This window comes from Silurus meridionalis, chromosome 5 (genome assembly GCF_014805685.1).
Source record: "Silurus meridionalis isolate SWU-2019-XX chromosome 5, ASM1480568v1, whole genome shotgun sequence".
Taxonomy (NCBI): Eukaryota; Metazoa; Chordata; class Actinopteri; order Siluriformes; family Siluridae; genus Silurus; species Silurus meridionalis.
In genome coordinates, this window is record NC_060888.1 from 21,275,192 (window position 1) to 21,302,785 (window position 27,594).

At 39.8% G+C, this 27,594-nt stretch overlaps 2 protein-coding genes across 5 annotated transcripts; one reads left to right on the forward strand and one right to left on the reverse strand.

Annotated features, from left to right (window-relative positions):
- Nucleotides 1-48: 48 nt before the first annotated feature.
- On the reverse strand, nucleotides 49-4,626 carry ubxn1 (UBX domain protein 1). 4 transcript variants are annotated; one of them, XM_046849578.1, is made up of 10 exons: nucleotides 4,548-4,626; nucleotides 3,971-4,033; nucleotides 3,826-3,879; nucleotides 3,630-3,742; nucleotides 3,104-3,179; nucleotides 2,818-3,009; nucleotides 2,678-2,729; nucleotides 1,679-1,804; nucleotides 1,427-1,604; nucleotides 49-379 (listed from the first exon to the last, which is right to left on the reverse strand). In XM_046849578.1, the coding sequence occupies exons 2-10, from the start codon at nucleotides 4,027-4,029 to the stop codon at nucleotides 339-341; spliced, it is 891 nt and encodes a 296-aa protein (XP_046705534.1). In that variant the 5' UTR covers nucleotides 4,030-4,033; nucleotides 4,548-4,626; the 3' UTR covers nucleotides 49-338. The 4 variants fall into 4 exon arrangements, with proteins under 4 accessions (XP_046705534.1, XP_046705535.1, XP_046705536.1 ...); XM_046849579.1 differs by having other exon boundaries at nucleotides 3,971-4,030; nucleotides 4,548-4,585; XM_046849580.1 differs by lacking the exon at nucleotides 4,548-4,626 and adding an exon at nucleotides 4,428-4,544.
- Nucleotides 4,627-10,971: 6,345 nt separating this feature from the next.
- On the forward strand, nucleotides 10,972-22,424 carry ehd1a (EH-domain containing 1a). The gene is made up of 5 exons (XM_046849825.1): nucleotides 10,972-11,714; nucleotides 16,208-16,305; nucleotides 19,951-20,363; nucleotides 20,642-20,806; nucleotides 21,021-22,424. The coding sequence occupies exons 1-5, from the start codon at nucleotides 11,317-11,319 to the stop codon at nucleotides 21,549-21,551; spliced, it is 1,605 nt and encodes a 534-aa protein (XP_046705781.1). The 5' UTR covers nucleotides 10,972-11,316; the 3' UTR covers nucleotides 21,552-22,424.
- The last annotated feature ends 5,170 nt before the right edge of the window (nucleotides 22,425-27,594 follow it).

Genomic DNA, 27,594 nt, shown 5'->3' on the forward strand with positions numbered 1-27,594 from the left:
GAAGTCTTTGAGCGGCTCATTCACGACTAAATTGTTTTGTAGCAACTGTAAAGGTTGAGTGTGTTTTTATTTACATTGGGGCCACAGGCCAAAAAAAAATTCAAACGTCAAGAAATAATACATAGCAGAATCACTGAAAGAAAGATGAGAACTCGAGTGTGTATGTTCACTTATTTTTTTGTTGTGGTAGGTGTGAATGTTTTATTGTTGTGTAGTAGCCACAGTCATTGTGTTTGTTTAAATGACCTGTATAAATCCAGTCCATGACTGTAAGCCATTGCGTCTTCTGTTGGTCATATAAGAAGGAGTGGAAGAACGTGGATAAAACTCATTTGACTTTACTTCTTGGTTACCACAAGTACAGCAGAAGGCACCAAACCTGAGAAAAAAGGAAAACAAGACGTGTAAGCAATGAAAGCCACTGAAAATCTTCTAACTAAAAAAACAAACACTATTCCTTTAATAAAAATGGGCCTGGGATATAAAACAATGTGACCACTGAACTGAACAAAAGTGATTGGCTCTTGACATCCCTTCTGGGATCAACATGCCATGCATTTCTTGCTTTAGGTTGCAAACCTGTATTTTAGTGGCGTGCTCTAAGTTATATTGGCTTTATTTTGTTGTTGTATGAAGGTCAGATTTGTATATAAGATGGGCAAAACAAAAGAAAATCACTTTGTGAAGTGTTGAACCATAAGAAGCCCTCACAATAGCTTTTATAAATCCTGCTATAAGCATGAGACCGTGATGAAAGGATAATTAATGCTCTTCCAGAAGATTCTCTCTGCTAATGTTTTAATGATGTCGCTGATGCTGGAAAGCATGGTTGTAACACTGTCCAAAACCCCCCAGGTGTTCAATTATCCTGGAGCTTTGGTTACTTGTGATAGGTGAAACCTACCACGAAATTCAGGACAAAATTTTTCATCATACAATTGATAAAGCTGATCAGTCTGAAGAATTTCTTCCTGTAAGAGGAGAAGCTGGCTCAAACCAAAGCCAGCAAATGGCTTCAGCACATCTGTCTGAAGGCATCTGTAATCATTATGCTCATCACTCATTCTGCACAACCGTCCTTTCATTTATTACCTCGCTGTATATATATTTTGTGCACCTCTTGGCTACTGGCACAAATACAAACCCTTCCTCTAGTTCTGGTTCATCTACTACAACAGCATTGATGCTTTTCTCCTGAAAATCAAGACCACTGAAGTTCCTTATATGGTATATATGTAGAAATCACCTTACCTTTTAATAAACTGTAGAAAAGCTGCGGACTAAATAATTTTATACATAAACTACTATAAAAGGTGATGCTGATCAATAAAAACACACCAGGTCATTCAAAAACAGCGCTATTTCTAAATGAATACATGTCAGTGCCACACATTCAATTCCACATCCTGTATTAATTTTTCCTTACCAAGCTCACGTAGAGGTTTCTCCATGTCTAGTTCTGAGTAGACGCGCCGGGGGTACGGGGACAGGAGGGTAAAGTCTTCGCCCTCGGAACTGTTCATCTGTACGTACACTCGCACTGCAGCCAGAGGCTCCTGGGCCTTAAAGACCGCCATCAGCGCAGAGCCGTCTAATAGACGAACCTAACGCAGGAGAGGGGGAGAGCGACGTCAGACACGTTACAGACACTAACCTACTGTAAAGAGAAAAGTCTAACCTGTATCCGACATTCATCATAGTCTTTCTTGGCTGGGGGTGGGCCCTGGTTCTCAGCAGGTGACTGAGGAGTGGCCTCAGAAGAAGGAGATGTCAAGGAAGAGCTACTTGAAGAGCCGCCTCCATACTGTGAGAAGAAGAGACATTTATTCAGCCAGTAGTATAAAAAGGCAACAATGTGTTTAATAGTGATGCGTGCGCTACTGGGATCACCAAACAATGAACGAACAAACAAATATTTAGCAAGAATTTGATATTTGTACATTGGAACCTCGACACTCGCGACCTCAATAGTCGGTGACTTTTCGTTTGGAACCGGACGAAGAGTAACTCGCGAAAAATCTGATAGTTTGCGAGAAGCCGCGAGCGGCTGCAAAGTTCAGAATTACATTTCATAACAAAGTAACACACACCAGGCATAACATTGACATTATAAAATTAGTGAGTAAATAACACGATTATCTCTTCATCATGGCACCTGTTTGTGGGTGGGATACATTATGCAGGAAGTAGACATTTTGTCCTCAAAGTTGATGTGTTAGATGCAGGAAAAATGGGCAAGCTAGACAACTGGGTCAGAGCATCTCCAAAACTGCAGCTGTTGTGTGGTGTTCCTGGTCTGCAGTGCTCAATATACTTTACAAGTGGTCCAAGAAAGGAACAGTGGTGAATCAGCGAGAGGGTCGTGGGCAGCCGAGGCTCACTGATACACATGGGGAGTGAAGGCTAGCCCGTGTGGTCCGATCCAACAGACGAGCAACTGTAGCTCATTGAAGAAGTTACTACTTGTTCTGATAGAAAGGTGTCAGAATACACAGTGCATCCCAGTCCGTTGGATTGTTGGATATATATTGATTGGTGTGTGTGTGTGTGTGTGTGTGTGTGTGTGTGTGTGTGTGTGTGTGTGTGTATATATATATATAAAGGTATACACAATGTTGTTTGAAAAAAGCACCATAAACCCTAAAATGGAAAAACAGGAAGAGGAAAAAGGAATTACCTTGCGTGCCCGCTCTTCTCTGTCACGTGCAATCTTCTCTTTCACTCTCTGCCTGAGGAGGAAAAAAAAAAAAAACACCAAATGAGAACAGAAAAGCCTCCCTGTAAAGATCTCCAACACATTTTAATATCTCTCAATACTTGGCCATTCGGTCCTCCATTTTCTCTCTCCTGCGTTGTTCAGCCAGTTGCTTCATTTCGTCATCCTGCAGCTTCTGTCGGACCTGCTGCAGCTCCTGGCCCTGTTTCCTCCTCTGTTTCTCCCTCTCCACCTCATCCTGCCGCTCCCTCTCTCGCCTCTCCTCCTGCTTCACCCGCATCAACTCCTCAAGCCTGAGCATCAGTCGAAAGCATCAGCACACCAGCATTTCTTTTCCATGGTTAACACCCTTTTACACCAAATTTAGTCCCTTTTTACGTCACCAACCTTCTAATTTGTTCTTTCTTTTCCTCTTCTGTCATTGGGCGTTTGCCGTCTCCCAGTTCATCCATTAGTTCAGCATCTGGGATTCATACACGATGAAAACAAACAAATATATTTAAGAAACATGAATACATTAATGATTAGTCTGATTTGGGGAAATGATGAGGAATAAATCTTCAGCTTTTAAAAAAAAGCAAAAAAAAAAAGCATCTCAATCACAAAAAGAAAACAATATTGAAGAGCAAATTGTGAACAAAAATGATCGTTTATTAATTTATGTCTAAACCTAGATAACACTAAAGTACTTCCACCATCATATATACCAATGGTGTTTATCCCAGTGTATCACCTCTATTAATCTGACACAAACAAGTAATGCAAAACAATATATTCTCTGACTTTAGACTATGTCTCAAAAAGCCTAATTTATCCCAATGTCACTATTTTTTTTTAAATGTGTGTAAAACAAACCTACATTCTGACCCGACATTTAAAACAAGGCTGTTACAACTGAACAAAAGGGTCTTACCGAGTTCAGAGGCAGGCTCGGCCGGGATCTGTTCCTCCGAAGAGCCTAGAACGTTCTCTTTTGGTGGCACGTATGGCTCGTCTATGTCTGGATCGTTCTCGTGTTCCATCAGCCTGTGGAAGACAATGAGGAGAATGAAACTCCCAGATGTTCTCCCACTCTCCTAATGATGCTGAGTTTTCCCATTCCCTCTTACCAGTCCATAGCTCTCTCGATACCCTGGTTGCCAGTGTGTGCTACAGCCTTCTCCCTTTTCACAGCAACACAGGGGTGAATTATTAGTGCAGGAGAATCAGATAGAATAAAACAGTGGATGATAACCAGCAAAACTGATCACTTACGCCCTGTTTCTGCTGAAGCCCATCTCCAAAAGGCTTTCTAACGTCGTGAACTCCGCCATTCTACTGAAAAATAAAATATGGTTTATAACCTATTACACATTGCTATGTTTTAGAGCCATCTCGAGCAGCAGGGTGTGTGTGTGTGTGTGTGGGCATGATTTTACCCAAAATAAACTAATCTTTCTGCAGTGCACTGTAAAATCTAGCTAAACATACACACTGGATAGCTAATGAAGCCTCATGCATGCTTTGTTAGCAAATTCTGCGAAATGGTTCCACTTTGTCCCCCTGATGGCACACTTCACTGTACCTCCTCATCCCAAACATGCTAACAGACAGTGCACCAGCTAGCAGATTAGCCAACCGGCTAAATTGTGCATTGTGATCAAACGTTCAAATTCATAGCCCAACTAGCCTTACACATATAACTCCCCTTGTTACATAAAAATATACTAACCAGCCCAAAACAAAACCATTACACAAAAATGTGCAATGTGTTCATATCACATTAATCACTTATTTGTGTAATAATCTATTTATTAGCCATGTTAGCTAGTTTAGCGTTACAGTTGCTTACATAGCAGCTCTCCCGTCCACACACGACTACGGCAAAAGTACAGGGACAAAAAGTCCAAACACGATTTGCTCAGTGTTTTTTTTTGTTTGAAAACATACAGTTGTAGTTCATTAAGTTACCTCATTTTAATATATATAAGTTACCTCATATATATATATATATATATATATATATATATATATATATATATATATATAAAATACAAATCTTCCTACTAAACATTTACATTTACACAGTGGTGGATGAAGTCCACAAACCATGTACTTAGGTCAAAGTAGAGATACAGTAGGTAAGATATGACTTCAATAAAAGTGAAAGTGCTCCTTTTAAACCTTCACTTGAGTAAAAGTACAAAAGTATTTGCCCTCAAATGTACTTAGGTATCCAAAGTACTATGATTTATTATGGCTATAATGTTCCTATTATAATTTTTTGCCACAGACTCTTTGCTAAATCAACTTTATGTGAAAAGATTAATGTTAATCTCAGCACACCGATCTATTAATATAATGATATTAATTAGACAAACACTGCTTGATATCCAATAAAATTATTATGAGGCCAAAACCTTCTTTTCAACTAATTAAAAAAATAAATCGCATAAATGGCCATGGGTGTTGTTTGAGTCAGGAGTTTCTTCCATCATTTATTCCTTTGAAAATTTTCTGCTAGACTGTATGTTGGTGCTTCAGTGAGTAAATATCACCAAAAGGCACTCAAAACAAGTTCGAAACAGAGCTCGTGCTACACACTGATTGGTGGCTTGCTGAGCGCTTGACCACTTAAGTTTTTATCCACTCAAATAAAAAGGAACGACTAATTTTGCAAAATGTAGTAAAGCAAAAAGTAAGATATTTGACTTGGAAATGTAGTGAAGTTCAAGTGAAGTCTCCCCCAATGGAAATACTTAAGATTAGTAACGAATTACATTACTTCATTACTGTACACTGTTTCATTTACAGCATTTAGCAGACTTGCACTAACACTAAAACTAACACAGGGTTAGTAAGGAGTAAAACAAAGGGCATATTGTATGAGGAAATTATTCACCTATAGTGCTTTTCACACTAGAAATATTTTATCCTGGGCAAACAGAATTCTGGGTAAAAGTGTTTCACACTATTTTACACTGTTGCTCGTATTTTACCCAGGCCTAACAATTCATCCTGGGTACTATAATCCCTTAATTACATATTTGCAGTGTGACACGTTTGGCACCATGATGTGGGGATAACAGCAGTAAGCCTGCTTTGGAGCAGGGTTTCATAACCCCTGTGACCACCACACTCAAATGTAGTTCTTCCCCAAACTCAAGAAAGCAGTAAATTGTACAACAGTTAATTGTATCCTGTAGCATTGCAATTTCTCTTCAATGGAAGTAAAATAGGCCCAGTTTTGAATTATGATGAGTGTTGACCATGCAAACCCTTACAAATCAGTTCTTAAAATAGAAATGATTTTGTATAAGAATGAGTGCAATAGTGTAAACTTTGTACTGTTGAACGGTTTATTTATAAAGGAACATAAAAAATGAAACAATTTCGGATCAATCAGACTGGTGAATTCAGCAAGGTTTAAAGTATTTATTATAAAATCTGTAAACCGGATACAGTATAGGGAGTGGGGCTTGTTACTTATTTATCGTATGTATGTGTAATAATCTACTAACCACTGCAGCACACAGCTAACAGGCAATAAGGAACTCAAGACAGCACACTTCGTGCTGCCTGTCAAAGGTGTTGCAGGTAATGTCTATCCTTTTGATTTTGACTTTTGCCTTTCTTTCAAGATTTTTACCACTAAAAGTCATTTGCTCTGATCACATCTTGAATTTTATGTTGTACATTTTAAAATCAATAGAAACTGTGAATACTGTAAGTAGCTTATATTACTATTATTATAAAAATTTTCCCACTGTGGGACGAATAAAGGTATATCCTATCTTATTAGAGTAGAACTGATAAGAACAGGTCATTTGTTCCATTGGAAATGTGTGTGTAGAAAAAAATGATAAAGTTTTTGTAAAGTAGATGATAAAAGATTTGTTTGTGTTGAGACTGTTTATTGTAAATTTTACAGTGGAAATACATAATCTTTTTTTTTTTTTTTTTTTGACCATATATCGGATAGTTTGCTCTCTAATGTACTTCTGCACAATCCAATATTTTGTTTGTAAACTGTGTGAATCTGAATGTTGCGCAAATTTTTGAAAACGTTTCTTGAACACATTTTAAAGCATGTTGTTACAGGGGGTCAAAGTGTTTCAGTTCAAATTGTTTTATTGTTGCTTTCAAGGAAACAGGGACAGGAGAGGGTAAAGTTCATTGTCCAAGTGCTTGACATACTGAGGGTACAGAACTCATAGGATTGTTAGAAAAAGGTGAGTTGGCTCTATCACAGAAAAGAGACACATATGTAACCATGTTTTTGCTTCTTAATTCAGAATTCATAAACTTAATAAATCTAGCAAGGCAAACATTTATAATGCATTCGGTCAATCTGAATCTAAAAACACCAAGCTTTTCTAATTGTGTTTTTTTTAAGTGTATCAATCTTAATTGCACGTGTACCAGATGACCTCCATCTTAGATCTGCATTTGAAGATGCATTTGCCAGTTTTAACATTCAGATGTGGTGCTTGCTGGATGTAACAGTCTCTCCATATGGAAGACTTCTAAGTTCCAGTGGAGGAGCTGTTACCTGCAGAGAGTCACCAAGATCTTCTCCTACACTATGACAAACAGTAAACAAATAAACTTAATAAAATCAAAAAAGTTGTTTTTTGTCTTGCTGTGCCTTTTTTTTTCTTGCTACATTGTTCTTACTTATTGTGTTTACTTATATTTGCACTATACAGTTTTATTGTTGTTTACTATTATTCACCTATTGTAAATTATTCGGATCCTCTGTGATCTACCCATGTCAAAAACATGCCAGCTGGTATATGAACAACTCTAAAGGTGTTTAACATATAAATAAATTATTTCTAAATACACCACATTGTGTCCTGATAAATCAGGTCTGAAAGGGAACGAGCTGTGTATAGCCTAAATGCTTTAGAATGAATGAGAACTCTTTTAAAGTCTTTTAAAATACGTATTTTAAAATGTATATAATGCTATGATTTGCAAGACAAACAAAGTGAAAAAATACTGACTGTTCATCTTGTGAGTGTGAATTCATTAAATATATTATTACACACATACTGTATACTAATAGTATTTTTCCTGTCAGTGACACTATTCACTAATCACTATTATTCATGCTGCATAAGAACTGAAGTTTTATTGCACAATTGTTAGTGCAATGAATCTATTAGTGGACCTCTCATGTTGCTACCTTGTACTGCTAACCTAATTGTGGGACCACACGACCCTGCGGAAAGCAATCTAATTTGTTTACGTGTTGGCTGACAGAAAACTAGAGCTACGCATGTAGAGCAACTCTCACATTTTCTTTATCTATAAACAAAATGTCAAGTAAATGGACCACATGCCTGCGATCTGCAATCACTCGGAAATTTACCAAGTGTGAAAACACCCTGGGTATGAGTGTGTGCAGTGTGCAGTGTGCACATCCAAGAAACCCATTCAAGATTAATTTCTGCTTTACACTTTTTCCACATCTCTTGTAACTCTGATCAGGTTTAAATGGATTGTCGGCTGTGAAGATAAATAAATAAATGGATGAATGAATGAAATAGTAGTTTCACGGTTGCTGCAGCTTCTGCGTGTAGTTTGATAAATGTATAGAGTGATACAAAGAAATGATACGAAAGGGTGGTTTGGGTCATTAATGAGTCTTGGCTGTCTAATGTGCTTCTTCTTGGAACTTATTTTACAATGGGGTTATTAAAGAGTTCTACATAGAATGGTCTAAACGCAAAATAAGAACTCTTTCTGGTTTCTAAACACCACTTTCTGGTTTCTCCCACCACTTTCTGTCAGCCCTGGAATAAATTAATTCCAGTCCATTTTCATTCCATCCCCACTTTAATTCAGGATCAGTTTACCTCTATTTGGCCAAACATAACTGTGGAGTATTAGCAAATAAGAAGTTAAGAAATAAACCTTTGGCAGGGGTTAGTCTATGAACAGGACTGGAAAAGAGTGATTCTTTGTGTTTTTTTACTTTTTAATTTAATTGATTTAAGGTTGATTAAAGTTGCAATGCTGCAAATCCATGTTGGTTTTATGTTCCTTCTAAGAAATGCTTAGGTGTACATAGGTATGCATATTGGACATTGTGCATCCACAGGTGAATCATTCACGTGTAAATCTTCAGTATGTGTGATTGGTGCCTTGGTGAAGGGTGTGGGGAAAAAAAACGAAATGTGACAGTGAAAAATTATTTGGAATAATAAAAACTTGTGCATGTTTTTTTCTTTCAATATGAATAATCATTGCATCATTTTGAAACTGTGCTAGTATATTTGCATGGGTTGAATTCCCTTATTTTTTTACGCAGCCCCACCCCCATGTGCTGCACGTGAGATTCGACTTCTACATTACTTTTTAAACAAATAGACTTATCCAAATTAAGTTCTTTGTTGCGTTCTGGTCCATCCTTTGCCCTTAGCAGCGATTTCTTTATTTCAATTTTTTGCTGACTTCATCCAAAATGTACACTCTATATTGTATTGGATTCGAAGTGATTCGTTTTCACTTTTAAGTAGCACTTTCAATTAAATCTGCAGCATTTAACCAACACAAAGTGCACACAAATTAAACCGTGCAGATGTGGTTTGCATGTAATTTGCCTTGTGGTCGGGGGCATGCAGCTGTCCCATGCAGCACACAGAAAGCACGTGACGCTGGATTCTGTGGCTCAATCAGTACAAGGGCTTTTTGCATCCTAGGTCTAGGGCGTGTGAGGCGCTGAACAGACAGAGACAGATTTACACTGATATAAACCCCCAAAGACGTTAAATGGTTTAATTCTTAATATTTCGGATTGATTAGGTATTTGTTTAATGTTATACAATTAGTACCTGGGCTCTCGCAGGCCCCCATGTGGCAGGGGTAATGGCTGCCTCTCATGCTACTTTTTTTGCTGCAGTTTTATCGAAAGCAACAAGCTTTTCCACAGATATGTGAAAGAAGCAACCTAGGCAATCACATGCAAATAAGATTCTACAAACAGTATATTGGTGAGATTCACACAAACTGTCCCAGGTCATGCTTCCGGCTCAGGCCAGTGTTAAAGGGATTGCACAATCCGAGGTGAGGCAGATGTACCAGCTTCTGCACTTCATTGTGCCTCGCCAGGAATTTACAGACGAACGTCGTGACTTTAGCAATAAAATTGCATTTATGACACAAATCAGAGAGAGAAAAAACTTTTTACAAAAATGCACTGCCTCATCACTGCCTCACCTGACTGCACATCTCTGAGAACTGTAAATAGTCAGGCTGTAAACTGTACTAAATCTCAACCCTAAACTAAAACACGACACCACCCTGCTTTGTCTTTAGTTTGTATAATACAGCAACATATGCATTTAATCGTCTTTTGGCGGCTCCTATTAGGGGTCATCTGTCTCCATACCCCCCTGTCCTCTACATCTGCCTCTTTCAAACCAACTTCCTGCATGTCTTCCTTTACCACATCTATGAACCTCCTCCTTGGCCTTCCTCTTTTCCCCCTTCCAAGTGGCTCCATCCTCAGCATTCTCCTACCGATGTACCCCATGTCCCTCCTCTGCACATGTCCAAACCATCTCAGTCTACCCTCTCTCACATTGTCTCCAAAATGTCCTACATGCGCTGTCCCTCTAATAAACTTATTCCTAATCCTGTCCATCCTCGTCATTTCCAACGAAAACCTCAACATCTTCAGCTCTGCTACCTCCAGCTCCGCCTCCTGTCTTTTACTCAATGCCACGCTCTCTAATCCATACAACATCGCAGGTCTCACCACAGTCCTATAAACTTTCCCTTTCACTTTCGCAGATACCCTTCTATTACAAATCACTCTTGCGATCACTCTTCTCCACCCACTCCACCCTGCCTGCACTCTTTTCTTCACTTCTCTAACACACTCTCCATTACTTTGCACTGTTATGTGTTAAATGATAAAAAAAAATTAAAAAAACAGGCAGTATTTGGGCAGGCTGTCAATCAAATATACAAATTGGGACGTCACAGTAGTGTTCTAGTATATATAATAGCAGTGGCAGGCTACACCTAGGCCTTCAGCGGTGTTCTGTATATCAAAGTAAATTATATATTTAACAATTAAATTGATAAGTATAACCTATAATATAAATTTAATATGCACGCTATTGTAATTAGTTATGCATAACCCTATCATGAGCCCTGCTGTATGGTCCCTATGAGGCCTATTTATAACGGAAGTGCGCGGTTTAAAAGAAGGACTTTTGTTTTGAAATTAAGTTGTTTTTTTTTTCTTTTTTTCCTCTTCCGCTTTTCCTCCTCCGTACAGTTGGCGCAGTCGCTCCGGGGTTAAATGGTGAGTGTCAGAGCTCCAGCAGCGCGTCTTTCATTTTCATAGAGGAAATCACGCTGAATTCTCTCTCACTCTCTCCAGACTGGACAGAGCTTCACAATCTCGGGCTTTTTTTTTGAAAAACAAAAGAGAAGTGCGTTGCGGCTGAACTTTGCTGATTGATTCGCCGTGTGTACGTTCGGCGAGGTGACCGGAACACGGGCGGCACCGTCTCAACTTTTCTCACCGCGACTCTCCGCCTGCCTGCGCGCACAGCTCGCTTTATTACACGCAGTAGCCTGGTTCATTAGGAAGCTCCACCATGTTTAGCTGGTCCAGTAGGAACGGAAAGAAAGAGCCGGAGCTTTTTCAAAATGTCTCCGAGGGGCTGAAGCGTCTGTACCGTCATAAGCTCTTCCCTCTGGAGGACACCTACCGCTTCCACGACTTCCACTCCCCGGCGCTGGAGGATGCCGACTTCGATAACAAGCCCATGGTGCTTCTGGTCGGTCAGTATTCCACCGGAAAAACGACCTTCATCCGGCACCTGATGGAACAGGATTTCCCCGGGATGCGGATCGGACCTGAGCCCACCACGGATTCCTTCATAGCGGTGATGTACGGGGAGCAGGAGGGGGTCATTCCGGGAAACGCTCTGGTGGTGGACCCGAAAAAACCCTTCCGTAAACTTAACGCGTTCGGAAACGCGTTTCTCAACAGGTAAAGATCAACAGTGGCGTGTCCTACACACACACACACACACACACACACACACACACACACACACACACACACACACTAATCCACCCTCATTACGTTTCTATTAATCAGAGAGTCTGAGGGAAATGTGTAACACGAACTACACGTGATCCATTCTAATCAACTGGGTGATCCTGTGATCTGGATCCTTCTTATTGTGTAACCAGATTTAATAGTGTGATCCTGCATTTTGTTTAAAAACTTGATCATCTAATTGTGTGATCTGGTTTAAAACTGGGATCCAGTGAGTTTTAATGGCGTGATCCTGCATTTTATTTATTTATTTTTTACAACTTGATCGTCCCATTGTGTGATCTTGTTTAACACTGGGATCCAGTTATAATGTAACCAGTTTTAATGATATGATCCTGCATTTTTTTTTTTTTAAATTGATCGTCTGGGTGATCTGGTTTAACACTGGGATCTGGTTTATCTCTGTGATCTTGTGTGATCTGGTTTAACACTGGGATCTGGTTTATCTGTGTGATCTTGTGTGATCTGGTTTAACACTGGGATCCAGTTATAATGTAAACAGTTTTAATAGTATGCTCTTTCATTCTGGTTAAAACTTGGTGATTCTGGCCTGGTGTGACAGTGTGATCTGGTTGACACTATGATTTGGTTGAACATTTAGGGTTGATTGCTGTTATGGCAATAGCGATGCTAATATTCTACCCAAGGTAGCCGTTTTTACACAACCACCCATAAACATTCATTTGGAAAATAGCCCAGTGTTTAAGTGTGTGGGTGGGAGGATATACACTGAGGGGGGAAAAAGGGTGTAAACTGTATTTTTCCTTGTCACTGGGGTCTCAAGCACACACCTGTTTTTTACCTGTAAAGATATTATTATAGTATTTAAATTGTATATTTCCTTGTGAAAAAATAGTGTAACCTTAAAGTTGTCATGTAATAGTTTGGCTGTTTTTCCCATAAGAGTGTAGATTCGGCTTTGTGTCATGGTCAAGTTGAGTAATTGCCGTATCGTGGAGGTCAAACTTGGTCGAGTTCATTGGTGTTAACCCACAGCAGTGTGTAGGCCAGATGAAGTGGTTTTGGGCCAAGAATGTATTGTTACTCATTTTTCCATCAGGGTGTGTTTGGGATTCATTTCATTGCAATGACATAATGTGGAAAATTACTGACATTCATTGTGTTGCAGCTGGTTTTGATCTATCAGGGACTTATTGGTAAACTGTTGATTTGACCTTGTTGAAGAATAATTTTGCTGAAACAAATTTCAAGGTCTGTTTAAAAGCCTTGACGAGATTATGTCACTATGCATGGAGTTCTGTAAAAGCTCATGGTTAAGGAGGATTGTGATTCATGTGGGTATGGCAATTCAACCAGCACTCACAGAAACACTTGTGTGGAAACAGATGATGTTATCCAAGATGATTCAAACCCACAATACTCTGTGTATTGCTGAGATAAAACTCATTTTGTTACAATAACTCTGCTTTTTAATGTTCTGTTTTTTTGCATGACTAAAGCCATTCTGTAATGACTAACCGTTGATGGAGTGAGACGTCATCCATGCCATTATGATTCATGTTGGTAATAAACCGATCACCTGACCTCCATCCACCTTCAACAGGGGCTTTTACTGACTTTAAACAACTGAAAGTGAAACAGCAAATCAATTGGTCCTTTTCTTCTGGTAGGGGTTTTCCAACCTGCTGCAACTTCAGATGATACAAAAACACCTAGGTTTCGTTTTTGGCCTTTGAATAATTGGAGTTAGATTTAACAGTGCTCTAATGTGCATAATGTTTAGTTGTTCTTAGAGCCATTCTGGCAAGTCACACAAAGAAGGTCAATGGAACTTATGACAACAATCATTTATTTGGTGGCAAACACACACTGTCATGCTTGGTAAATGGTGGGGACGATCCATTCTGTCAAACAAACAGAACCTAGTTTAATATAAAAGTGTGTGTGTGTGTGTGTGTGTGTGTGTGTGTGTGTGTGTGTATGTATATATGTGTAAATAGATGTATGTATGTGTATATATTTATATATATCTCTCACACACACTGACTATTCAAGAGGAAGTACACCATGGACTGATATTAGAGTTTCTTATCTGATGAGACAGAATTTCATAATTGCACTTTGTACTTTTTAAGCTAATGTAACACCAAGTTTTCCACAATGACATATTTGGCCTTTTGGTATTTCAAAATAAACTGAATCCTTCTTCTCAGGGACAGCACAGGATTTCACTCTTAAAATGTGTGAATCTGATAAAGAGAACACTTTTTTTTTTTTTTTTTTTTCTTTTGGGAAACTGACTTTGCAAGATAATGTGCAGATGCCTGTAAGACCTTTACACTAAATATGCTGAAGCAGATTATTTTCCAAGCAAAACAGACCTTGAGGCAGGGGTTAGTTCTTGTTCTGGGTGCTGAACTGTTCCTTTCCCTGACCTTTGATGGAAACACTCCAGAAAGGAAAGTCTGCATCAGCGCTGCGGTGTTAAAGGTCATTCAGAAGGAAGAGTGAAACTGGAATTAGTTTACCTAACCTACGTGTTTTTTATTTCTTTCTTTCGTTAATCACGTGTTTGTTTTCCTGTAATTGCTGTTTGGTTCCCATGCATGCTTCTCTATTTTTTCTGTAAGTGGTCGCTGTTATTCTGTTTTGTCTGATGGAAGCATAACTAAAACTGAACTAGCAGGCTTTCATAAACACTACATTCAGATTCAGTCCTAGTCGACACAAACAAACCGTTTATAAATTGTTGAGTTTGGACCTGTGGGATTTATTTTCATGCCAATTTTCTTTAAATGACAAAATTTTGCTCTAAAAGCATAAAAAAACCCTTTACTATTATTGCAGGCCGCTATCCTACATGGCTTCTCATTCCCTTCCTTTGTGCTTTACAAATGTGCGAATGCGATAAAGCTGAACACGCTACCTAGTGCAACTATGCATAACCCTGTTTTCTCTGTAAACTCAAACCGCTCTCTCTCTCTCTCCCCTATTCACCAACAGAGAAGGGCGAGGCCTGATTTGTACTTCTGCGTTAATGCGTATTTTTGTCGCGACTCAATGAAGGGGGGATTATGGGTAAACGTGGCACGCAGGAACCTGCTAGCTCGCTACCTGAGCCAGGTGTCCGTTGCCCACATGTGCAGTGCTGTTTATCCGCCTGCCTCCCGGTGAATGCTGATTGGTTAACAGAGAGTTGTGTTGTCTTGGGTTGTTAACCTGGAACCGCTGTGATGAAATGTCAAACAGCATTCTGTTTAATATTGTTCCAAACAATACAATGTCTTCAGAGTCAACTTGAACGTTTTTTCCACAGTAAAGTGCAAACAATCAGCTGTTTCCTCACTGCTTCCCTTATTTTTCTCTTTTATGGTTGTGCTCCTTAAACCGCTCTGCTTTTAAAGCAGCTCACTTAAGACATGCTTTTCTTATAAATGAGCTCTTTTCTCCCCCCACAGCTTTGTCCAAAGCAAAGTTGATTGTTTTGTCTTCTATTTATTGCTTTGTTTAGCTTTTTTTTTCTTTCTCCCCCTCTCTGAAAGTTTTCTTTCCCCACCCCCGAGTTTTGGTTTGGTTCCATTCTTGCATTACCTGCAACTGTGAAGGCTTCATCCTGTATGAGCTTGCGCACACTTCCTTCGAGACGCGTTCACACCGCCTTCGACGTTCGCTTTAAAGTGCCGTTCGTGCGACGTCATGGGTGTTGAACCGCTCTCTGCCCCTGCACTCGCTCTACTTGCTCTGATTACCCGAGTAGAGCTTACTGTCGTCCCTCCCACTCGAACTTCGAACTCGCTTTCTCTCATCAGGAGGGCTGAGGCTTTTCTGTTTTGCTATTTGGGAGGACGTTCAGATGTTTCTGAAGAATGTTCTGACCACCTCTCGTGTCTTATGACAGCCTGGCATTTGCTTTTGCATGTGAATTTAAAAATAGTGGTGAGGCAAAAGAACAAATGGAGATTTGTATAGAGAGAAACCGAGCCAGAGGGATACCGAGCAGGACAAATAAATTTCTCTATACAATTACCCCTATGGTTTATCGTAGATAAAATGTTTGTTTTTAAATGCTCTATTTCTAGAATACAATGAGGACATTTAATTGCAGGAATGTGTTCTCTTAGTCAGTCCAGTAATCAGATTTTATGCATGAACAAAAACTATGCACAAGCTCCTATTTTGTGACAGCATGACTTTTCGTTGTCTCCAAGGACACGCTCGCAGGGAATGACCGTTCACGTTGAATGAACCTTACTGCCGACAGCACAAACGTGGTATAATTTACGTTTATGGAGAAGATTTATAGACTTTTACAGCAGTATTCAGAGTCATGCGATCGAGGTGTGATTGAGGCCTGACAACCAACCTTGTTCAAGCTCATCAGACCTGTTTTAACTCATTTTCATCCTTTTTTTATTTCTCCCCCCCTCTTTCTCTCTCTTGGTTGCTGTCTCTTTCTGCAGGTTTATGTGTGCTCAGATGAAGAACCCTGTTCTAGAGAGTATCAGTATCATCGATACCCCAGGCATCCTGTCAGGGGAGAAACAGAGGATAAGCCGAGGTCAGCAACTCCCCTGGGGGACATTTCTCTCTGTACTTCTTTTGTCTTTCTCTTCTCCGAACTCTCAACATTTGGTCTCACGCATGCTATGATTTACTAAGGCTAGTTTCCCCGCTTCTATGACGCACTTCTCTTTTTTTTTTTTTTTTGTTTTTTGGGCCAAATTTTGAAGAGTGCATACCACAGTTTTAGAGTCCAACCATCAGTACAACGTTAAAAAAACAAACAAACAAACAAAAGTCGTGTAGCGCAGCAGTGTGCCATCCTCTGTGACTCTCGGATGACTCTCAAGATCCACGTCATACTGTGTGTAGAAACGTGCAGCATTTTCACCGAACGATAAAGAGGAAGTGGTAACCGAAATAAAGCAGAAGCAAAGGTCTCTGAACTCTACCAACTCGTCGCACACTCCATATGACTAGGACATGCATCTTAAACACTCATGAAGAGTGCACTGCGAGTGGAGTTAAAGCAGATATTAACTAGGGGTAACCGCAGTTTAGACTCCTTCCCTAATTGTCATACAGTAGTGCAAATCAGAGTTATTTATGAGAAACGGCTCGATTTGATGGCAGAAAAAAAAACCTCAAGTTCATTATTTTCAGTTGTGGCATGTCTCGCCTCGCACCTGACAATTCGCGCATGCTCTTTTTGTTTTATTTACTTTTACTTATTCGTTTATCGCTCTACCGTGGAAGTCCGTTGTGTGGTGGATCTTTTATATTTGGTTCTGTGAACATTTAATCTGCATAGGAAGCAGCACGTCGTACTTTACATGTTATAAGCTCTTCTTTACACTGCTGCATTCATCTCTATTTGTATAGTGCCATGCTCATCGTTGACACAAAGCAGCTGTACAGAAAGCCGGATGTAAAGTTAGATCCTTTAATAAGCAACAGTGACTAGCAAAAACTCCCAGGAGACCCAAAGGAGAAACCGGACTTAAAAGAAAAGCCGCGTTCTTCAGGATGACACCGAATACTGGAATTATAAATCGTTATAATGTGCAGGCACTGAATAGAGAGTAGAGACAAACATTATTCAGTTATATGATGAATAAGTGTCCTGGAATGAGTACAGAATGTTATTAGGAACAATTGAGTACAGATCAGATTATCCACTGATCCACTGAAGCGAGGGCGTGTCGCACATGAACTGGCTTTTTGGGAAATCTTTGAGTTTTGCATAAGAGCAAGGAGACATTTATACAGATGCCCTCATCCAGAGCGGCTTACTTTTTTTTTTTTTTTACCTCATTCATACAACTGAGCAGCTATTGGGTTAAGGGCCTTGCTCAGGGGCCCAGGAGTAACAGCTTGTTGTGGCTCGGTTTTAACCACTAAGCTACCACTTTTTTAAATGTACTCAAGTTGGTACTGCCTGTTCCTGTAATTGATTAATCTTTGACGAAATCTCATGTCTCTGAACATGAACTTTGGGCCAAAAACATTTTTTTTTCTAAAATCCTCCAGAGAAACTCCTCGTTCTCTAGGTAGAGTTATGCTGTGATTGATATGGACAGTCCAGTGTTTGGAACGATTAATATATATTTCTTTATAAGTCTTTTAATTGACTTTTTTTCCCCCTCTATGTTCACATTCCTTTGGAAAATATAAAAAAATGACAAACACAGTGCTGCATTACTCACTCAGAGGCATGTGCAAGAGAAATGACCAGGGAAACAGGAATTTCCATTCCTTTTACTTCTCAGTGAAGAGGTGCCTCGCTACACATTGGGTTTTGATGTTGCACCAGGCTTGGTTTCCTGTCAGCTAACCCCAACCACATCTGCTATGATTAGTCCTACCCAGAGTTTGGATTCTCTCAGACCTTTTTGAGCTCACTGTAACCCTCAGGAGGAAATGGCGTATCCAGCTGCAGCCGTTTGGGAGCAGACTCTAGCTGACACTGCACATAATCAGTGCTAGCATGGCTGTCTTAAAAAGGCCTGCACTCAAAAGGCCTTTGTGTTCCAGTCCTGCCTGGAGTTAATGTTGTAACTCCATGCCGTTGCTTAGGTTTCCTTGTGATGGCTTTTGTTTATTTATTTATTACAACAGACTGAAGCTAAAACTCATTGCAGCAGACTAATTGTTATTTTAGTATCATCTCCTGCCCACAACATGCTGCTGTTTTAGTGCAGACGAGTCTGTGTGTGAGAGATTTTAGAGTGGGTGTGGGAAGGGTTTGAGGTCTTCAGACTCCATGTGTGAAAGTCACTCAGAGGAATAAGAATGCACAACACACTTAACCTAATAATCAACATCATGTAATCTCAGTAATCACAATGGAAAACACAGCTCTTGTGTTAAATGAAAGAGAAACCTGTAGAATTTGATATTATAAATCTTCAGTATGGTGGTGTTTCCCGACCCCCCCACCCCAGGTGATAAAATTGTCATTAGTGAGTACCAGTGCCTGTTGGTCATTGTTGTTTTTAAGCATAAACACTGTCTGTGAGGGGGAAGAAAACATTTAGTCCACAATCTTATCACAACTAATAACAAATTAATCAAAGGAATTAGTTGTTAAATAAATATAGAGAAGTTAAGTATAAAGATCTGAAAATAAAATGACATTGGTCTGGGCAGCATGCAGTTTTCCCCAATTTGTTTCAGTGGTAAAAATCTGAACCCTACCCTATTAATGTTATGCCTTAAATAACACCAACTAAGATCTAATATCAGTTTTCTTCAAATCAGTTTTATGTTATGTTAGAAAAGGACATTCTGGTTCTAATAAATAAATAACATTCATGTAGACATAGTAGGCCTAATGCTTTGTATGCTTAAAATAATATATTTTTGTTATCGTAAAGTACTTTATCTGCAAAACATTTAACCATCGCTGATGTAGTGTATAAGTGGCGAGAGCACTCGTCTGCTTTTCTTCATTGGAGACGTGGAGTCAAGTTTATGTCGGAGAAATGAAAAATCTATTTGGCAGAAAGAAATGTTTCCATTTGAACCCCTGACATGCCCTCATGTTTACTTTGCTTTCCTTTTCTCTCTTTCGCTCTCCCTCGCTCTCTTTCTCTTTTTCTCTCACAGACTCACTAACACACACACAGATATCTGTGGTAGGCAGAGTCTCTGACTACGTGGCTGTGTTTTTGGCATTAAACACCAACTAAAGTCTTTTCAGATCACATGACAGGACTCTTAATCAAAACCATGATACATTCCCCTTTCTTTATTATTGTATGGCTTACTGCCTTCATGCCTGCTGTCTTCCTGTCACTGGGAAACACATGCTGCATTGTTTTACATTGCTCTGTGCGTTTGCTTTATTGCAAGCCAAATGCAGCACCTCTGCAGCCCACTGTGTTCCTTTGTGCCTCAACTGGTGGCTGTGATTTAGTTATATGATCCTGGGCTTTAAGTCCTGGAGGACCACAGCAAAGTTAAGCTTTTTTACATTCTCTAAGGATTTGAGTGGAATGCACAGAGTCTATTAGGTAGTATAGAACTCCAAACATTAGACAATAGAGTACGATTGGGCAAAATGGCAAATGTACTTTAAGATATCTTCACGGTACACAGTGTACATCATATCACTATGTCCTGATCTCTCCAAGTCCTAGAGGAGATGTACGACTGCGTGAAAAGTTCATGAATGTCTTTTTTTCTCTTCGACTTATTGCAGGCTATGACTTTGCGGCTGTACTTGAGTGGTTCGCGGAGCGTGTGGACCGCATCATCCTGCTCTTCGATGCCCACAAGCTGGACATCTCTGATGAGTTCTCTGAAGTGATAAAAGCCTTGAAAAACCACGAAGACAAAATGCGTGTGGTGTTGAACAAAGCAGACCAGATCAGCACGCAGCAGCTGATGAGGGTGTACGGTGCCCTCATGTGGTCACTAGGAAAGATCATTAACACCCCGGAGGTGGTGCGGGTCTACATCGGCTCGTTCTGGGCTCAGCCTCTCCATGTGCCAGATAACAGGAAGCTGTTTGAGGCTGAGGAGCAAGACCTTTTCCGAGACATCCAGAGTCTTCCACGGAATGCTGCCTTGAGAAAGCTGAACGATCTGATTAAGAGGGCACGTCTTGCCAAGGTATGGAAAATAAGCGTGAGGAATTTAGCCTCTGGTTCATATTACGGAGACTGCTTGCAGAACAGGTGCGAGTGTGGTAGCCCTGTCATGTTTGCCGTTTCATTCGGCTTTAATGTCAACAAGTTCCTACATGAGCCACCAAACCTTGACTGCTTAAACCTTTACCTTATATATCACAAGAGGTGGTGAAACATCATTACGTTATTGTGTTTCACAACCGGTAAGGCAGGAAGTGAGTTTTAATTGTCATATGTGACGACGCTGTCTTATTTCTTCAGGTTCATGCTTACATCATCACCTCTCTGAAGAAGGAAATGCCCAGTGTGTTTGGCAAAGACAACAAGAAGAAAGAACTGATTTCCAACCTTGGTGCCATCTATGAAAAAATAGAGAAGGAACACAACATTTCTCCAGGCGATTTCCCAAACCTCAAGAAGATGCAGGTAATGACATTTGCACATCCACAGAAACAAATTATTTCACTATAGAAAATACCTTAAAGGCAACAAAAAATAGATGAATAGTGAACTGAATAGTTTTACTGAAACTAATCCGCTGTTTGTGTTTAAAAAATTTAATTATAGCGAATATTTCACAATAAAGTATACATTGTTTTTTAAGATTAGTGGTTAGTAAGACTGTTATTCCCCTCTATAGGAACTCCTGCTTTCCCAAGACTTTGCCAAGTTCCCTGCCCTGAAGCCCAAACTGCTAGAAGCTGTGGAGGACATGCTGGCCAATGACATTGCCAAGCTCATGGCACTTGTGCGCCAGGAAGAGGCAGCCATGCCTTCTCAGGCAGTGAAGGGCGGCGCCTTCGATGGCACCATGAACGGGCCGTTCGGCCACGGTTATGGCGAGGGTGCGGGCGAGGGCATCGATGAGCTTGAGTGGGTTGTAGCCCGTGACAAGCCGTCCTATGACGAAATCTTCTACACTCTTTCACCTATTAATGGCAAGGTGTCCGGCGCTGCCGCCAAGAAGGAGATGCTGAAATCCAAGCTGCCAAATACAGTACTTGGCAAGATCTGGAGCCTGGCTGATGTGGACAAAGATGGATTCCTGGACGACGAGGAGTTTGCGCTGGCCAATCATCTGATCAAAGTGAAGCTGGAGGGCTACGAGCTTCCTGGCAAGCTGCCTGCTCACCTGGTGCCCCCATCCAAACGTGGGCAAGAGCAAGATTGACATTCTGGAGTGCCCCATTAGCTCTTCAGGCTTTGACTTCCCCAGCCATTCCAGGATTTCTTCCAAATAGTACCGTAGAAGCTTTCATCATTTCACCTCACACCATTTTATTAAAATAACCAGTTTGAGAAACTCATCCAGATGCTGTACATATGGCTTTTCCTCACAAAATTCTTGTAGTCTAAAATAGGTGGCAGTGTTCTATTTTCATTTCTACTTTTTAGTTCAAGTAATTTGTTTTTTGACCATTTATTTCCTCAGAGCTGTGTTTTTTATTTTTTGGTGGTATTTTATTGATGAAAATTCAATCTGGCCTACTTAAACCATTAACATGGGACACTCCACTGGGCTATTCTATGGATTGTATGGACCCGGAATGGCTTTGGATCCAAAGATGAAGCTGATTTCAGAACAAGAACAACCTGTAAAAGACTTGAGGGGGTTTGAATGTGTATGAAAACACAACGCCACTTTCAGCAGAGGCTTGTTAGAAAAGAATGGAAATGCACTTTGCTGGTACTAAGGCAATAGATGACAGTTTTGGAGGAGCATGGACCAGGAGAAATCAAGGGTGACTAGCGGGGGGGAAATTAATGTGAAATATATATATATTATATACACACAAATAATAAAATATATCCCTATTCTTTGTTTGCAGACGTAACTTATTCTTCTTTAAATCTGTATTTTTATATGTTGAAATTTGACACTATAATGCTTTCTCTTGATTGATGTTCCTGCATATACAGTCATGCAGTTTGTCTTTTTTTTTTTTTAAAACAGGTGGTGGGATTTCATATCGTTTCAACTTCATCTCCTCCTATAGCTGTCTCTGTTAAAAAAGAATAAATGATTATGAGAAATGTTAACCAACTTTCTGTCACAATGTGTTTTTTTATTGACTGTGGTAAACTTGTCTTTCAGTAGCAATTCCATCGTGCCACCAATATTTACATACTAAAATGCCAAAGATTGAAGCAGTGTGCCAGTAAACTAATATTGTACGGTTAGCTGCCAAGCTCTTTAACTTCCAGTACGTCCATTTAACCTTCCCATTCTCTAAACACTGCTCCATTATTAGCACCATGCCACAGCTTCAAACATACCAAGAAAGTATGTGTCTGCAGAGCACCAAATATGGCAGCTTATGCTGTGTCTGACCGCATTTCTTCTTTTAATTTTATCAAAAACAATTGTCAGGTTTGTATTTTTATCAGTAGTTTAGAATCTCTCCACCATTCACCCTCATGTTGGGACCTGTTTTAGTTCTACTCTGCCATGGCAGAAGATTTTGCCTCGAGTGCAGAGTGCTTGCTGTGCAGTAGCAGTGTTGTCATGGTAGACAGAACATTTTTCCCAAGCTGATGGAATTTTCTTTTCCAACAGCACTTTGTGACCTTGAAAGTAGTCTCCTGAAATGCAATAAGGATATAAGCTTTTTTAAGGATATCCTATTTGTTGATTGAAAGGTTCTGGCAGAGACAGTAGGCCGAATCTGTTTACTGTCTTTATTTTCTGTGGTTTAAAAGACAGACCTGGAACCTCACTCGCTCATCCAAAGCAACTTTAAAGACATAATTAGATCAAGAATATGATTTTTAACATCATATAATTGTCCCTGTAAGTTTAAACCCCCAATAAGCAAACTGTGGCATGGAAAACTCCCTGATATGGTATTAGTATAAACAGTTAAGAAGAAATCTTAAAAAGAAACCAATCTTCATCTAAGTGATGCCAAAAATTAATTTAAGATTGATGAAGTTATCAATTTTCTGATCAACGGAACACCTGGGTGCGAAACTGTTTCTAGCAACTGTAGCCCTAAGCTGTTGAAGCAGAGGGTACAGTCCAAATCCATGCTCATGGTTCTTGAGTTTAGCTTTTCACAGTAACCTCATGGCTATTTAGGTTGTTAATGTGGAGCCATCTTCAGCAGCAGCAGCAGCAAGGAGTTTCCAGCTGACAAGAACTCCATCCAGAAGTAGGGCATCAGGATGAATCTGGTAAGTCTAGAAAGAAGAAGGGGATATGATCGATATTATCTCATGAGCATGTGGAGCTTGATAAAGAAAGAAAGGAAGAGAAATGGAGCTTGTTATGTATGTTTACTGTCACATAATGGGGATGGGTAGCATGGGTAGAAAAGTGAGTGGAATGAGCAAGCCAGTGGTGACTGTGGCAAGGAAAAACTCCCCAAGATGGCATAAGGAAGAAACCTTGAGAGGAACCAGACTCAAGAGGGGACCCATCCTCATCTGGGTTGCACCAAATGTCCATTTATTGCAGATATATGATGTGGGGTGCAGTGATGGTGATAATAAGCAAACTGTAGTCCTGAGTCAATGTAGCAGACTGTTGACATTAACTACAACTCAAATCCATTCTCAAAGCTCCTGTTCTTACTCTGTAATTTCATGAAACCACCCAAGCCGTTGATGAGAAACCATCCCCAGCTGCACAGAGTGGCCTCTAAACGAAGAGAACACTATCCAGAGGCAGGCCTGGATGAAGTGGGAAGATCCGTGGAGGGAAGAGGGGCAGGAACAGTGAACACTCAAAAGCATGTTTAACTCGACAGAGAGAGAGAGAGAGAGAAGAGGATATGGATTACTGTGTGTCCTTATTAATGTATGAAAGTTAAGGTCACTGTGCAATTGGGACTCAGGCAAGGCTCGCTATAGCAGCATAACTAAAAGGGAGAACCAGAAGGTAACACAGACATGAGAGATCTCTGGGATAAGAGACGACCCACCACACCACCATCAACAAACCTTAGTGAACGTGTGAGAATGAGGGAATGACAGCATACAAATATCCCAGTTGAACAAACACTCTATATCCATGATCCCTCCAGATCTGCTCCTTTACCCTAGAAAAATCTACTGATAAAAGACTTGATTAAATAAATATGTTTCCAGCCTTGCCACGAACACTGAGACTGTGTCTAAGTCCCGAACACTAATTGGAAGGCTGTTCCATAACTATGGGGCTTTTTAAGAGATATATCTGCCCCTAGATGTAGTCTTCATTATTTGAGGTACCAACAAATAACCTGCACCTTTTGATCTAAGTAGGCATGGAGGATCATAATGGTACCGAAGTTCACTCAGATACTGTGGTGTGAGACCGTTAAGTGCTTTATATGTCAGTAGTAGTATTTTTATAATTAATGCGAGATTTAAATGGGAGCCAGTGTAGACTGATTAAAACAGGGGTGATGTGGTAATATTTTCTAGATCTAGTGAGGACTCTTGCTGCTGCATTCTAATTTATGCACTTACTCGAACACCCAGACAGTAAAGCGTTACAGTAGTCTAATCTAGATGTAACAGAAGAATGAACTAGTTTTTCTGCATCCTGTAACGACATCATATTTCTAATTTTAGCAATATTTCTAAGGTGAAAAAAGGTGATCCTGGTAATAATATTCATGTGAGCCTCAAAGAAAAGACGAGTCAATAATCACACCAAGGTCTTTGACTGCTGTACACACTGAGATAGAAACACCATCCCGAGACGCTACGTAATCAAAAAGTTTACTTCTAGCTGGGTGTGGTCCTAGTAAAATTACTTCGGCCTTATTCGGGTTGAGCAGAAGGAAGTTATCAAGCATCCACTGTCTAATGTCCTTTACACACTCCTCAACATTGTTAAGCTGATATCTCTCATCTGGCTTTGCTGAAATATACAGATGTGTAACATGAGCATAGCAATGGAAGCGAATTCCATGGTTATGTATAATTTCACCCAGAGGCAGCATATATAAAGAGAAAAGCAGTGGGCATAAGAGAGATCCTTGCGGAACACCAAACTTTACCTCAGAGAGTGTGGAGAACTCACCATTTACATCAACAAACTGATAGCGATCAGTCAAATAAGTCCTAAGCCAGGAGAGAGCTGTTCCTTTTATTACAACAAGTTCTCAAGTTCTCAAGTCTAGCAAGCAGTATAGTATGTTCTCTAGTGTCAAAAGCTGCACTAAGGTCGAGCAAAACAAGTAAAGAGACAAAACCCTGATCAAAGGCCAATAACACGTCATTTACTACCTAAACTAGCACCGTCTCTGTGCTATGACGAGGCCTAAATCCTGACTGATACAATTTTCAAAAATGCTTTTCCTAAGTAGATGTGAGCATAACTGCTGTGCTACAACCTTTTCTAACATTTTGGATATAAAGGGGAGGTTTGATATTGGCCTGTAGTTGGACAGCTGACATGGGTCAAGGTCAGGTTTCTTTATTAGAGGGTTCATAACTGCCAGTTTCAAGGATTTAGGTACATAACCAGTGCTAATAGAAGAGTTTATTATTTTTAAAACAGGTTCAATTACCTCTGGAATTATCTGTTTGAAGAAACTTGTAGGCAAGGGATCAAGAATGCAAGTTGATGATTTTGATGAGGAAATAAATTAAATTAAGTCATTCTCTTGAATTGATTGTCTGTTACAATTACACTGCTGTCTACAGGGTTATTTGTAAAATAGTTTGTAATTATATTATTTATTATTATAAATATGAAATCATTATTACCTATTGATGGTGTGCATGTTAGTGCAGTGCTTTAATTTCATGTTAATTTTGCTACTGTGCTGAATATAAATCTAGGATTATGCTTGTTATTATCTATGAGGGTGGAGAAATATGCTGATCTAGCAGCACTAAGTGATTTTTTTATAATTTAGGAGGCTCTCCTTCCATGCTATTTGAAATACTGTCAATTTTGTTTGACGCCATTTATGTTTTAATTTCCGAATGGTCTGTTTTAATGTATGACGTATTATCATTATACCACTGTGCTATTTTTTTCTCCCTGATCATTTTGATCTTAAGGGGAGCTACATCATTAGAGCAGGGGTCACCAACCTTTTTGAAACTGAGAGCTACATCTTGGGTTACGATTAATGTGAAGGGCTACCAGTTTGATACACTCTTCTGAAATGACTAATTTGCTCAATTTACCTTTAATTATATGTTATTATTCAGAATTAATGATATTCATCTATATCTAGCCATCTATATTTTAATATTGTTATTTTTAAATTCACACCAATGCAAGAGTGATTTTGTCAGGAAACCACCTAACTCTCACTCAGCCTCTCCCTGCTCTAATCACCTACACCTGTTCCCCATTACCTTTCCCCTTTATAAGCTCCTGATTCCACCTCACTCATGGTCGGATCTACCGGACTTCCTACCACCAGTATTCCCCATACTTCCATGCTCCTGGTTCCGCGGCGGACTAAGCGCTCAAGATAGGTTTGCCTTTAACGGTTCACATTGGCGATCATCCCTGGACTACCTGCATTACGGATTCCACCCGCATTACGGTTTATACCCGCTCTCCGGTTCTTACTTCTTCTCAAGCCTCTGCCTTGTATATGTTCAGACTAAATAAAGACAAGGTGTTTAACCATACTCCGGTTTCCGACTCCTGGTCTATCCGTGACAGATTTAAAAAAGAATAGCAACCGAAATAATTTTATGCAGCTTACTGGTAAGTGGCGCACTTCTTGAAAAAAGCTATTTTTAGAAAAGGCCTGCGGGCACCATGTTGGTGACCTCTGATCTAGAGTGTAACGGAACGTTGATTCTAGGTATTCAGTGGCCCAGTCAAGCTCTGCGGGGTCAGACAGAGATCTAATTCATATTGCAATTTGCGGAAGATTATTGATAAAACTCACTGCTGTAGCTGACGTGAATGTACGCTGGTAACGTGGTGAGGTACTAATGCAATGACTAAGGCAGATTTTAAAAGAGATTAGGTAATGGTCTGAAATAGCTTCAGGCTGTGGAATTATAACTAAAAAATTTTATTTTTAATTTAAATGTTAATGACAAATCAAGAGTGTGTCCACCACAATGAGTGGGTCCTATAACATTCTGATAAATTCCAACTGAATCTAAAATGGACACAACTGCTGCTCTTAAGGAGTCTCCCTGATTTATCAAAATGAATATTAAAGTCACCAACAAACAATGCTTTGTCTAAAGAAGTAGCTAAATTTGTGATGAAATCTGCAAATTCTATGAGAAAATCAGAGTAG